Raw genomic sequence first — 11,534 nt, forward strand, 5'->3', positions numbered from 1 at the left:
GAATTGCCTATTTTCTCTAAATAATCAGCAGCAAATGTTGCTGTGCTGGGTCCTCCCGTGGGGTCCTCTTGGGTTGTCCTGGCACTGGACTGGGAACTCTGCTTTGCACGGGGAGAAGGAAACAAAGGCAGATGATGAAAATTTCTGAAGAAGTTCCTGGTCTTTGGAAGCTTCCCTGTCTCTCCAGCATCTTGGGATCGGCTGGAGCTGCATTCCTTTATCTGGGCATGTGGAGCTGTGCTTATCTAGAATTAAATGAAAGGCAAATAGTCCCAGGAGATGGGTTTTGACATTGCTGGCGTCAGGGTAAAACCTGGATAATAAACACACGCTTCCCAAATGCTTTTCAAAGAGTTTTATCTTTAAATCACTTGCTGAAGTAGCAGCTGCTCCTCATGCCCAGAGGGGGTGTTTAAACAGCACCTTTGTGCTACAGCCTGGGATTGTCCCAAGGCTCTTGTTTGCAGTGAGTGCTGCCTTGGCTCTGCCTTGCTGAAGGATTTCTCCTGGGGATGTGGAGTTTGGCCATTTCCCTGTGCTCTCTGCAGGAATTCTTCATTCCTCTTGGCCTTGAGCAAAGGTAGAACTGCTGCTGTCTCCTGTATCCACTGCTGCTCTGGGCTGGGGTTGCTTTGGGTGGTTTTAACCAGCTGCCTTTGTTTTTCACCAGGTAATGATGACTCTGACATAGAAATCCAGGAGGATGAAGGCTCTGACAGCGAGGGGGATTTGCAGATCACGAGGCACCACATCAGCACAGAAACTCTCCTGCCAGGTATCCTCACCCCTCCTGAGCTGCCCTGAGCCACAGGGATGGGCTGGAATTACCTGAGTGGCTGCAAATGTGAGCAGCCCCTGTCACCCTTCAGGATCTTGGCACTGCTCAGCTCTCAGGAGCTGCAGGAGGATTAAAGCCCTGTGGGAACAACAGTGCAGCAAATGCAGGATTATTTACTGGGAAAAACAATGACTGTGTGGGGAAAATCCTGCCTTGGTATTGCCTTCCACATTCCTGAAGCAGTTCTGTACAAAGCCTTAGGGAGGCAATCCCATTTCTCTTTGCAAAACATTTATTTCTCTGTAGCTCTTGCACCTGTTTCAGCTGGGAAACCTCCAGTGAGTCAGTAAAGCCTCCTGCACTGCCTTGGCACAGGTGGAGCACACCTGAGCTGCTGCTCCCAGGGAGGGATGTCAGCCTTCTGTCCTTCTGTCCTTCTGTCCTGCTTCCTGGGGAGTGCAACTGCAGCCTCTGCTCCCACTGCTCAGAGGAATTGCTGGTGAGGCTCTGTGGTTCACCCAGGTGGGAAAAGAAATGTTCTGCTCAGTCTGGAGTGGAGTAAAACGCAGCCAGGAAATCAGGGCAGTTCTGTTTGTTAGCAGTGAGGGATTGTGAGCTTGAGCACAAACCTCTCTGGGCTCTGGAGGAGGTGCCTGTGTGGGGTTTCATGTGCCACCACTCCTCTGGAAGCTGTTCCTTAGATAAACTGCAAACATCTGGGTTTTGTGAGTGCAATTCTGCTTTCCCCTCTCTGACTGACACCAGGGAAGGAAGCTGACATTCTTAACTCAGTGTAATTTAAGCATTTTTATCCTCCCCTCCTTTGCTTTTCTTGAAAATTGAAAAGTCTTGTTAAGAGCTAGAAACACTGATATTCTCTAAGGAATATTTTTACATTAGCATTTCTCAAGGAAAGGTTTGTACACAGGTTTTAGAGCTTTGGAAGGTACCCTGTAGCTGTCTGTGGTGCTTCATCTCAGAGAACACCATAACCTGAGTTCCTGCTGCTCTTAATAGCAGTTTTAGAGTTTTACTCTAAAAGTTACAGATTTTGCTGCCAGTAGATTTTTTTTTTCTAGGAAGAGCTTTGTTATCATTAATTACCCTTAATGGAAACTCAGTTCATCAGATTTTAAGACCTGAGATAAATGTCAGAAGCAGCAGCTTCTTTAGAAAACCAGGGCTGAATATTTGCTATTAAACACACCACAGATCTGCTGGTATTCTTCAGCAATTTGCATTTAAGATGCATTTAATGATCAAGGCAGCATAACAAGAACATTATTCTATTAATTATTGCTTTTTAAATTGACTCAATTTAAGATATTTCCATCACTTTCTTTTGAAGCTTTGTGTTTTCTTACATGGTGATGCTGCTGAGCCACGTTTGCTCTCAAGCTGAGGAGAAAGAGCCCACTGTGCTCAGTCCCTGTGCCTGCTGGGGTGCACTTTTATATCTTTTTTACATTCTAATTTCCATCTTTTACATCTGTAATTCCCAAGTTATCAGTGCTGGGAGATAAGGATTTCTCCCTCTCTCTGTGGTGGGCAGATATTCCTGTGTGTTTTGCCATTATAGAGGCAAGATTCTCAGGGAGAGATAATCCCTCTTTTTGGCCACTTGGTATAATTGAGAAAAATCAGCACACTCACCCTCAAGAGCCCTTTCATCAGCTCTGTCTAGATGCAGCAAAACTCAGACTAAATGCAGGTTTGACAATATTGCTCCTGGATTTATTCTTTCAGCCAATTAAAACACTTGAATTCTAGGATTTGGTTTTCCCTGGAGCAGCAAAGAGGGAGCTGGGGGAGATTTGTGTGGTGCAGAGAGAAAATCAACCCCTTCCCCAGGTGCAGAGAGGAACAGGCAGGAGCAGCTGCAGAAGGAAGCTGGAATGAGCTCTGGAGCTGTGACCTCAGTGCTGCTGGGTCAGCAAACATGGCAAAACCTGAATTAGGGCAGCAGGAAGGGCTCTGGGCCAGGAGGGAGCAGGGAGGTGAGAGCTGCAGCTGGGGGAGGCTGCAGGTGCTGCCTGTGGGAACTGCAGCTGCTTCATTGTCACAGTGTCCCACTGACAGGAAAGTCCCCTCCTTAAGGGGGCTGTTGGAATAAACCCACGTGTCACTGATATTTGCTTTTGTAGATTGGAGAAGCCACTGATTTATCACAGAATCACTCACTGCTTTGGGTGAGAAGGAGCTTAAAGCCCATCCAGTGCCACCCCTGCCATGGCAGGGACACCTCCCACTGTCCCAGGCTGCTCCAAGCCCTGCCCAGCCTGGCCTTGGGCACTGCCAGGGATCCAGGGGCAGCCCCAGCTGCTCTGGGCACCCTGTGCCAGGCCTGCCCACCCTCACAGGGAACAATTCCTAATTCCCAATGTCCCATCCAGCCCTGCCCTCTGGCAGTGGGAGCCATTCCCTGTGTCCTGTCCCTCCATGCCTTGTCCCCAGTCCCTCTCCAGCTCTCCTGGAGCCCCTTCAGGCCCTGCAAGGGGCTCTGAGGTGTCCCTGGAGCCTTCTCCTCTCCAGGTGAGCACCCCCAGCTCTGCCAGCCTGGCTCCAGCCCTTGGGGCATCCCTGTGCCTCCTCTGGACTCTTTCCAACACCTCCACATCCTTCCTGTGCTGGGGATGCCAGAGCTGGAGGCACTCTGGTCTCTACATTTTCATTTTAGCATTGTCAATGTGAATAAAATTTCACATCCATTTTTATTCTGTCTGGCAATAGATCTTTGAGGCTGTGACAAATACAATGGAGTTCCCTGAATTCGTGGTGCCACTTGCAGTAAGATTCTTGTTTTGTCAGAGTGCCAATGGAAAAGAAAATTCTTTAACCGTTTGCAGTGTAGAGAACTCTCTTGCCTGAATGAGTTCTTGGCAGGAAGGTATTTCATGTGCAGCTGGGGTGGCCTTTGGGGTGAAGGATGCACAGCCTTGTCCTGGGAATGCAGAATCATCCTGGGGGTGCTGGGTCAGCCACAGCATCCAGCCCCAGCCCTGGCTGAAAGAAAATGTCTGGGGAAGCACCTGGGAGCTTCCCTCAGGTTCCCTGGGGCTCTCAGGCTTTTTCAGCCCCATCACTTGTGGCTTGCACAGATTTAAGCTAACCCTCAGTACATTTATTTTCTCATAAGAACCTGTACAGTCTCCCCTTGAACTAAATAGATTTTTGTCACTCACACCATCAGAAGTGACAGATTTGAGGTGATGTTATGAATCCATGTGCAGATCCATCTTTTCAAGTCACTTGGAGCAGAGTCCTGAAATGCATTGTGGCATCATGAGGACCTTTCCCCTCCCAGAGGTGGCAGACTGGGACACACTGTGCTGGAGACAAGGCAGTGCTGCTGAATGAAGCTGAAATAGTCCCTCCCTGTGGAGCTGTGCCTGGAAATCACCTTTTATTCCACACTGCCAGGGTGTTCCAGTTCCTGTGAACCATTCCTCCCTGTGCTGTAGCTCATTTCCTTTTATAACATTGGTGTTAAGGGCTGGCTTTGTCCTGGCCAGACCTCAGAAACCATTTCACTACTGAGACAGGAACAACTCCAGCCCCATTTGATCTTTATTGTGAGAAGACAGCTTTATAAAACCCTGGGTTTTTTAGCAGACAATCAGCCCAGAGTCACACAGTGAGAGCAGCTCTCCTGGAGCCCCTTTCCTGGGCAGAGCTGGCCCAGAGGATCAGGGTTAATGCTGTGCTGGCAGAGGGCACTTGCTGCTGAGTGCCTGTGCCACCCTGCATGCTGGGGGAGGCTGCAGACCCTGGATTATCTCTCTTTTTTTTTTTTCAGTCCTGTATGGAGAAGGAGATTTTTGTCATGCAAATCTTCTCAGCTGAGCCTCCACAGTCCTGATTCCAATCCTTCCTTACCACAGGCAGGCTGAAAACAGGAAAGTGCTGTTCTCAGTGGTAATTGTCACTCTGCTTGTGGAATTTCTCTCTCCAGCTTGTGGCTGTGTTCAGATTTCTGCTGTGGGATTTCTAGAATGCTTTCCTTCTCTCTCAGCCTCCCCCAGGTGTGCCCCATGCCAACATCAGACCTAGTGAAGAAGGAGGAGAGGCTGTAGGTCTGAAATGTGGGAACAGCTCCTTCACCTCCAGGCAGATTTCCTTTTCATGGAGGTGTAAGAAATAAACTGAAGTGTGCTCCCCATGCAGCAGCTGGGCTGTGCTTCATCAGTCCCTGGGTTTTGGCAATGCCTGGAAGATGCTGCTGGGATCAGGGTCTTGCACTAAGGGAGGGGATTGCTCTGCTCTGCCCTCAGATCTGGGGCAGCTGTGGGTGCCACAATATCAGAAGGATCTAAAGCTGTTGGAGAATGTCCAGAGGAGGGAGCTGGGCATGGGGAAGGGTCTGAGGAGCAGCTGAGGGCACTTGGATTGTTCAGCTGGAGAAGGAGACTGAGGGCAGAGCTCAGGGGGGCTGTAGCTCCTCCCCAGGGCAGCTCTGATCTCTGGGACAGGGACAGGGAATGGCTGGAGCTGGGCCAGGGCAGGTCAGGCTGGATTTTGGGAAAGGTTCATCCCCAGAGGGTGCTGGCACTGCCCAGGCTCCCCAGGGAATGGGCACAGCCCCGAGGCTGCCAGAGCTCCAGGAGAGCTTGGACAATGCCCAGGCACAGGGTGGGAGTGTTGGGGGGTCTGTGCAGGGCCAGGGGTGGGACTGAGTGATCCCTGGGGGTCCCTCCCCACTCAGGAAATTCCATCACTCTGTGATTGAGAACACAGTGCCCAAAGGGCCACAGTTCAGGAGGATCAGGCAGAAGGTTCATCCCACCTTTCTGTGTGGAAGGAAGTGTGATGCAGAGGGTAGAGAGGGTCTTCTGCAAGCTCATGCTCTGAATTCACATTCAGCACTGGAGACTGACTGCAGATCTCCAGACTGGGAGCAAAATGTGTCCAAACCCACCTGCCCCCCTCCCAGGCTGTCCAGACTCTCAGTTTGTGTGTCACTCCTTGCTGTGAGGCACAGGGTTCACCTGTACCCACTGCTGGCTGAGGAGCTGGAAATCATCCCAGCCCTCTGGCTCCATCCTGGGCAGCTGCACAGCTTGGTAAAATGGGGAGCATCACACAGGGGGGAAAATGGCAACAGCTCACAGCTCCACAGCAGGGCTGCACATTGCCTTCTGCTCTCAGGTGCCTACAAACCATGGCCATGCACAGGGAGGGAGAAGATTTGACTCCAAAGGTGCAGTGAATCACAGCCTGTTCATTACCAGCATCTTCCCTACTTAGTGCTCTGTGCAGCCTGTCCCAGCTGCAGTCACATTGGCTGGAAGGAGGTACCACAGGCCCTCTCCTCTTGGCAGCTGTGTGAGCCCAGCTGAACTGAACCCAGGAAACCAGTGACAGCATCCCAGCTCTCCCTGTGCCATGCAGGGCACTCCTCTGCTTCCTGCCTGTCCCCAGCACCCACAGGAACTCCCCAGGACCATTCCCCTACAGGGAAACGTGGGGTTTATGGGCTGGGGGTGAAAATAATGCTCCATGGAAAATCTGATTCATCTCCTCCTTACAGTTTAGTGCTCAGGTGAAATCCCAGCCCCTCTGCATCCTGGGAGAGTCCCAGGGTTTGCTGCAGCCCCTCTGCATGCTGGGAATGTCCCAGGGTTTGCTGCAGCCCCTCTGCATGCTGGGAATGTCCCAGGGTTTGCTGCAGCCCCTCTGCATGCTGGGGTCTCTCCTGGGAGAGTCCCAGGGTTTGCTGCAGGACCTGACCCTGTTGCTGGTTCAGAGAGGTGCTCCTGGCTTAGACAATGCAGGATCCAAGTCCAGGCAGTAGCAGATGCTGGAGTTGCTCCAGGTGTGAGCAGGTTTGTGTCCATGGGATGTCTGCACTGCTCCCACTGAGGGAGGAGCAGCATCCTGCACCCCTCCTGGGAGCATTCTCTCCATGGCATTTTGAACTGTCCTATTCCATCAGCTCTCCTTATCTGACATCTTGATTCTCTTTTCTATTCAGAATCTCTCTCAGTTTTGTCTTCTTTTAGCAGCTCCCTGCAGCTTTCTCCTTTTTGAGGTAGCAATTCCCAATTTTACACTTTTTGTTGAGCCTTCTACAGAGTAAAATTGCAGATAAACTCAAGAGTCATTTGTAGGCTGGGCAAAAATGGGGTTCTGTTGTCACCTAAGGATGTCAGGTGTAATCAACCCCAATTTTCTATCATTTAGTGTTGCATGAATTAGAGCAAAAGTCTCCAAAGCCTGAAGACAGATCTATCCAGAAATCTTTTCATTCCATCTCCACTTCCTGTGTTACCAGCAACTGCTGCATAGAGGCCACTGGTTTTTATATAAAGACATAAAATCCTTTTAGTGATTTGCCTTGATACAACAGGGGGGTTTTGGTGAGGTGTGGATGAGTTAGGCAGCATTTTCCTACCACTAACTCAGCTCAAACTGTGTGGGACAACAGGGACCTGTCATCTTTTGTGCTTTGGGAAGTAGAAAAAAAGAGGTTTGCCAGGGTATATTTTAAAGCTGCCTTGTTTTCATGCTAAAAACAGCACAGATTGGATTGTTCTGGATTGGAACAATCCATATTTGGCATGGAGGAAGCTGGTGATGTCAGGAAATGAACAATTGGTGAGATGGGATGGACACAGCAGGGCTGGAAATAGAATCCAGTGTTGAGGGGGTTCTGTGGCTGCAGCAGCAGGGCTGAGTCACCCAGGCAGCCCCAGGAGCTTCTCCCTGCTCCCAGCTCTGCTCTCCCCATTCCCAAGCCTTCCCTCCCAGCAAAGGACCCCTGCCAGCATTTCCCATGGCCTCTGGGGAGCTAAAAGCAGCCAAGCAGGCACAGTGTGTGCTCCTCTCTCTGTGAGCTCCCTGCAGAGCCCCACCTCCCTCTCCAGCCTCATCAAACTCCCATCAGGAAATTCTTGAGGTTTGCCTGGGTTTCCTGTGAGATTCAGTCCATCCTGGAATATCAGAAAGGGTCTGAGCTCTCTAAAGGAAAAAGGGTTCATTCAGCACATGGAAAAACAGGCTTTTGTTCTCTGTGTACCAAAGCAGAGGAAGAAATGTGTCAGTTCATGGATTTTTTTGGGTTGGAAGGGCCTCTCAAGATGATCTAGAGCAGCCTCTCTGCTCTAACAGGAGGTTTGAGCTGCTTATCCAGGACCACATCCAGTTTGGGTTTGAGTATCTCCATGGATGGAGACTCCTAAACTCCTCTTAGCAGCCTTGTTCCAGGGTTTGACTGCCCCCACATAATAAAAGGTTTCTTGGTTAGATAGAATTTCCTGATTCTTAATGTGTCCCTTGCCTCTTGTCCTGCCAGAACCATCCTGCTGGAATGAGGTAGCTGTGGAAATAGCAGAAATAGTCCCTGACTGGAACTAGAATCACAGAATCATTCATGTTGGAGAAAAACTCCAAGATCATTGAGTCCAGTGTTAATTACTGTCAGCTTTACCCCTCTTACCCTCTCCTGGTGATGCATGGATTGGATCTCATCTTCTCCTGAGGGATGAACCCTGAGCTTTACCCTTCCTCCTCCCTCCCTGTACTTCCAGCCAGGTTTAATGGGGATTCTCTTTGCTCCTGTGACTCCAGCCAGGTTTGATGGGGTTCTCTTTGCTCCTGTGACTCCAGCCAGGTTTGATGGGATTCTCTTTGCTCCTGTGACTCCAGCCAGGTTTGATGGGGTTCTCTTTGCTCCTGTGACTCCAGCCAGGTTTGATGGGATTCTCTTTGCTCCTGTGACTCCAGCCAGGTTTGAGGGGATTCTCTTTGCTCCTGTGACCATGAGCCAGGTTTGAGGGGGTTCTCTTTGCTCCTGTGACTCCAGCCAGGTTTGAGGGGGTTCTCTTTGCTCCTGTGACCATGAGCCAGGTTTGAGGGGATTCTCTTTGCTCCTGTGACTCCAGCCAGGTTTGAGGGGGTTCTCTTTGCTCCTGTGACTCCAGCCAGGTTTGAGGGGGTTCTCTTTGCTCCTGTGACTCCAGCCAGGTTTGAGGGGGTTCTCTTTGCTCCTGTGACTCCAGCCAGGTTTGATGGGATTCTCTTTGCTCCTGTGACCATGAGCCAGGTTTGAGGGGATTCTCTTTGCTCCTGTGACTCCAGCCAGGTTTGATGGGATTCTCTTTGCTCCTGCAGGAAGAGTTGGCACACGGATCGTGGGATCAATGCAAGGTGGAGACACGGAGGAGGATGTGAGTAACCATCTCATGTGTCTGCAGAGCTTCTCTGACAGGGCTTTAGATGCCAGCCCTCTCCTCAGCTGGAGAGACACCTTTCTACCTGCTGAATCCTCACACCCCAGGCCTGCTTTTCCCCTCCTTTCCAATGGCTCACTCCTCTCCTTGGCATAGACTCATATTTCCTTATTTTTCCTTTGTTCTTGGAGTCTGTGTGCTCCATGTGCTTTCACCCCATCCTGCAGTGCAGAACTAGTGGCACACAGGCTGCAGGAATGCTCTTGTGAGCTGTGGGGCAGATTTCTGGGAAGAGGGACCAGTACAGTGCAGCTGGAGTTAAGACATGGACCTAAATCCCCTTCATTGCTCTCAAGTCACTCCTTGGAGCCCTGTTCTGGCAGCATCAGTGCCCTGGAGGATGGGCAGGGATGAGAGCAGGACTGTGAGCTGTGCCCTTGGGATTCCTGCTGCCCCAGGGCTCCTGGCCTTGCCCTTGGGTGTGGTTTCCATGTGAGTGGGCAGTGTAAAAGGCACACACAGCTTTGCACAGGAGGCACTTGCTCTGTGTCTGTGCCCAGCCTTTGGCACCCATGGGCAGCCTGTCTGTGCCTCTGGGCACACCTGAGTGGCCACATCTGCAGCAGGAAGCTGAAGCCAGCTGCTGGGATGTGGTTGGCATTTGCAGTTAGCTCTCCCACCATCCCAAAGCTGCTGCCCTGCCAGGAGCAGTGGGGCTGTTCTCTCCAGGTGATGCTGGAACACTGTTTTGGGGAGGGTGAGGAACTAGCACAGCTGTGGTGACTGTGGGATTGTGTTTGAGCCTGTGCTGCTGTTAATTCCCAGTGTGGGTGGAACCTTTCTGTCTCAATCCAGCAGAAACCCCTCAAGGAGAGGAGTTCAAACATTTCTGGGAATCCCAGAACAGTTTGAGGTGGAAGGGACCTTAAAACCCATCTTGTTCCACCCAGAGACCAATTCCACTAGACCAGGTTGCTCCAAGCCCCATCCAGCCTGACTTAAAACAATTCAGGGATAGGGCAGCCACAGCTTTTGGGTCTTGGAGAGAACTTGCAGCCCTTGCTCTGCTCTTTGCTCCTGACAGAGTGGGCTGTTGCCTCCTGCACATCCAGCCCCATTTCTGGGAAGGGCAGAGTGCTGTGCTGTGGGTGAAGATGTTGTCACTTTAGTCCCAGTGCTGCCTGATTGTCCTTGGCCACGTTAGTGACAGATGGGGATGGTCACCCTCTGTGATTTCTGTTCCTTTAGCCTCCCTGCTGGCAGCTCTCTCCCTGCTGGCACAGCCCCAGCACATCCAGGGCTGGAAAGCCAAGGCCTTCAGTCTGTGACTTCCCTCAGCTGCAGCCTCTGCAGTTGTCTCATGGCTCTGCCCTCTGCCTGCAGCTTCTCAGGGATCTTTGCAGGCCTCTGCTGCTGTGTCCCAGCTCAGGGATTGAAGCCAGTGAGGCTGCTTTGAGCCCCTCCAGGAACTCATGGAATCAGGAAGAGCCAGTGCTGTGTGCCCAGCCTGGTGTGATACCTGAGCTGTGCCTGCCTTTGCTGCCTTCTCCCCTGCTCCAGCCTGGGTACTTTCTGTTTTATGTTCTTGTACTTTGTTTTTCCCTGCTCTGCCTCTGGTGTTCCTCCACTCTGGCTCTCCAGGGGACCCCAGCCCCGGCACGGCCAGGCCGGCGCAAGGCTCAGGTGGGTTCCTCTCCTGGGCTTCATTCTCTTCCACTTCCCTCCACTCTGCGGGCTCACAGCAGCTGTCACCTCAATGTTAAACAGCCCAGAGCCTGCAGAAGTCAAGGAATTTGTGTTCCTCAGCCCCGTGGGTGGGGAAGGAGGTTTGCAATCCATTGGGAGTGCAGGGGAAGCCAGCACTGCCATCCCTCATGTGGGGCTGGCAGAGAGGCCAGGGCAGAGCTGAGCTGGTCATGGACTCCTGTTCCCTGTCCTGCAGGATGACTCAGGGGATAGTGAGATTGACCTGGATGAAGATGAAGATGAGGAGGAGGAGGATGATCTGGAAGATGACAGCATGGAAATCTCCCCAGGCAAATCCAGTCTCCGAGCCAGGAAGCCAGAGCCACTGGAGCAAAGTGATAATGACTTCTGACCCTTCAGGAGCAGGAGGCCTCTTGAAGCACAGATTTGGGAGAGGCCAGGAGCTAATACCCTGCTGTCTGAAAAGTGTGTGTCAGTGTGAACTCAGGAGTTGGTAAATAATGTTCATTAAACCTGAAAATTAAACTTGGATTGCCAGGTTTGTGAATCTCAAAGCATGAGCAGTTTATCCATAATGAGAATCACAGTAATGTGCACTTATTTCCATAATTGCACTAAACTGGCTCTTGTGCACTGCAGTGCCAGAAGCCTCACTCCAGTGAGCATCATGTGCCTGATTTCCCTGCATTTTATTATGTCCAAATAGATTTCTTTGGCTTAATAAAACTGGATGAAAAGCTGCTCTGGGAATGCATCTCAATTGGTTTTAAATCTGGCTTAAATCCATTTATCCTAAACATGTCCTTTACTTGATCAAGGGCTTGTCTGCACAAAGAGCAGCACCAGGGAGACTGAAGAAGTGGAGTTAAAACTGGAGAAGT

At 51.1% G+C, this 11,534-nt stretch overlaps 1 protein-coding gene across 4 annotated transcripts in view; it reads left to right on the forward strand.

The window, feature by feature from the left end:
* The window catches only part of CLUAP1 (clusterin associated protein 1), a 63,193-nt gene extending 51,800 nt beyond the window's left edge, over positions 1-11,393 (forward strand). For 2 of the 4 annotated variants that reach the window (XM_066560806.1, XM_066560804.1), the window contains 4 exons: positions 671-775; positions 8,888-8,943; positions 10,588-10,629; positions 10,889-11,393. In XM_066560806.1, the coding sequence (XP_066416903.1) occupies positions 671-775; positions 8,888-8,943; positions 10,588-10,629; positions 10,889-11,044 (359 nt within the window). In that variant the 3' untranslated portion in view covers positions 11,045-11,393. The remainder of the gene's footprint in view (positions 1-670; positions 776-8,887; positions 8,944-10,587; positions 10,630-10,888) is intronic. The other 2 variants (XM_066560807.1, XM_066560805.1) reach the window with 1 other exon arrangement.
* Positions 11,394-11,534: the final 141 nt, after the last annotated feature.

Source organism: Molothrus aeneus, chromosome 16 (assembly GCF_037042795.1).
Source record: "Molothrus aeneus isolate 106 chromosome 16, BPBGC_Maene_1.0, whole genome shotgun sequence".
Lineage (NCBI taxonomy): Eukaryota > Metazoa > Chordata > Aves > Passeriformes > Icteridae > Molothrus > Molothrus aeneus.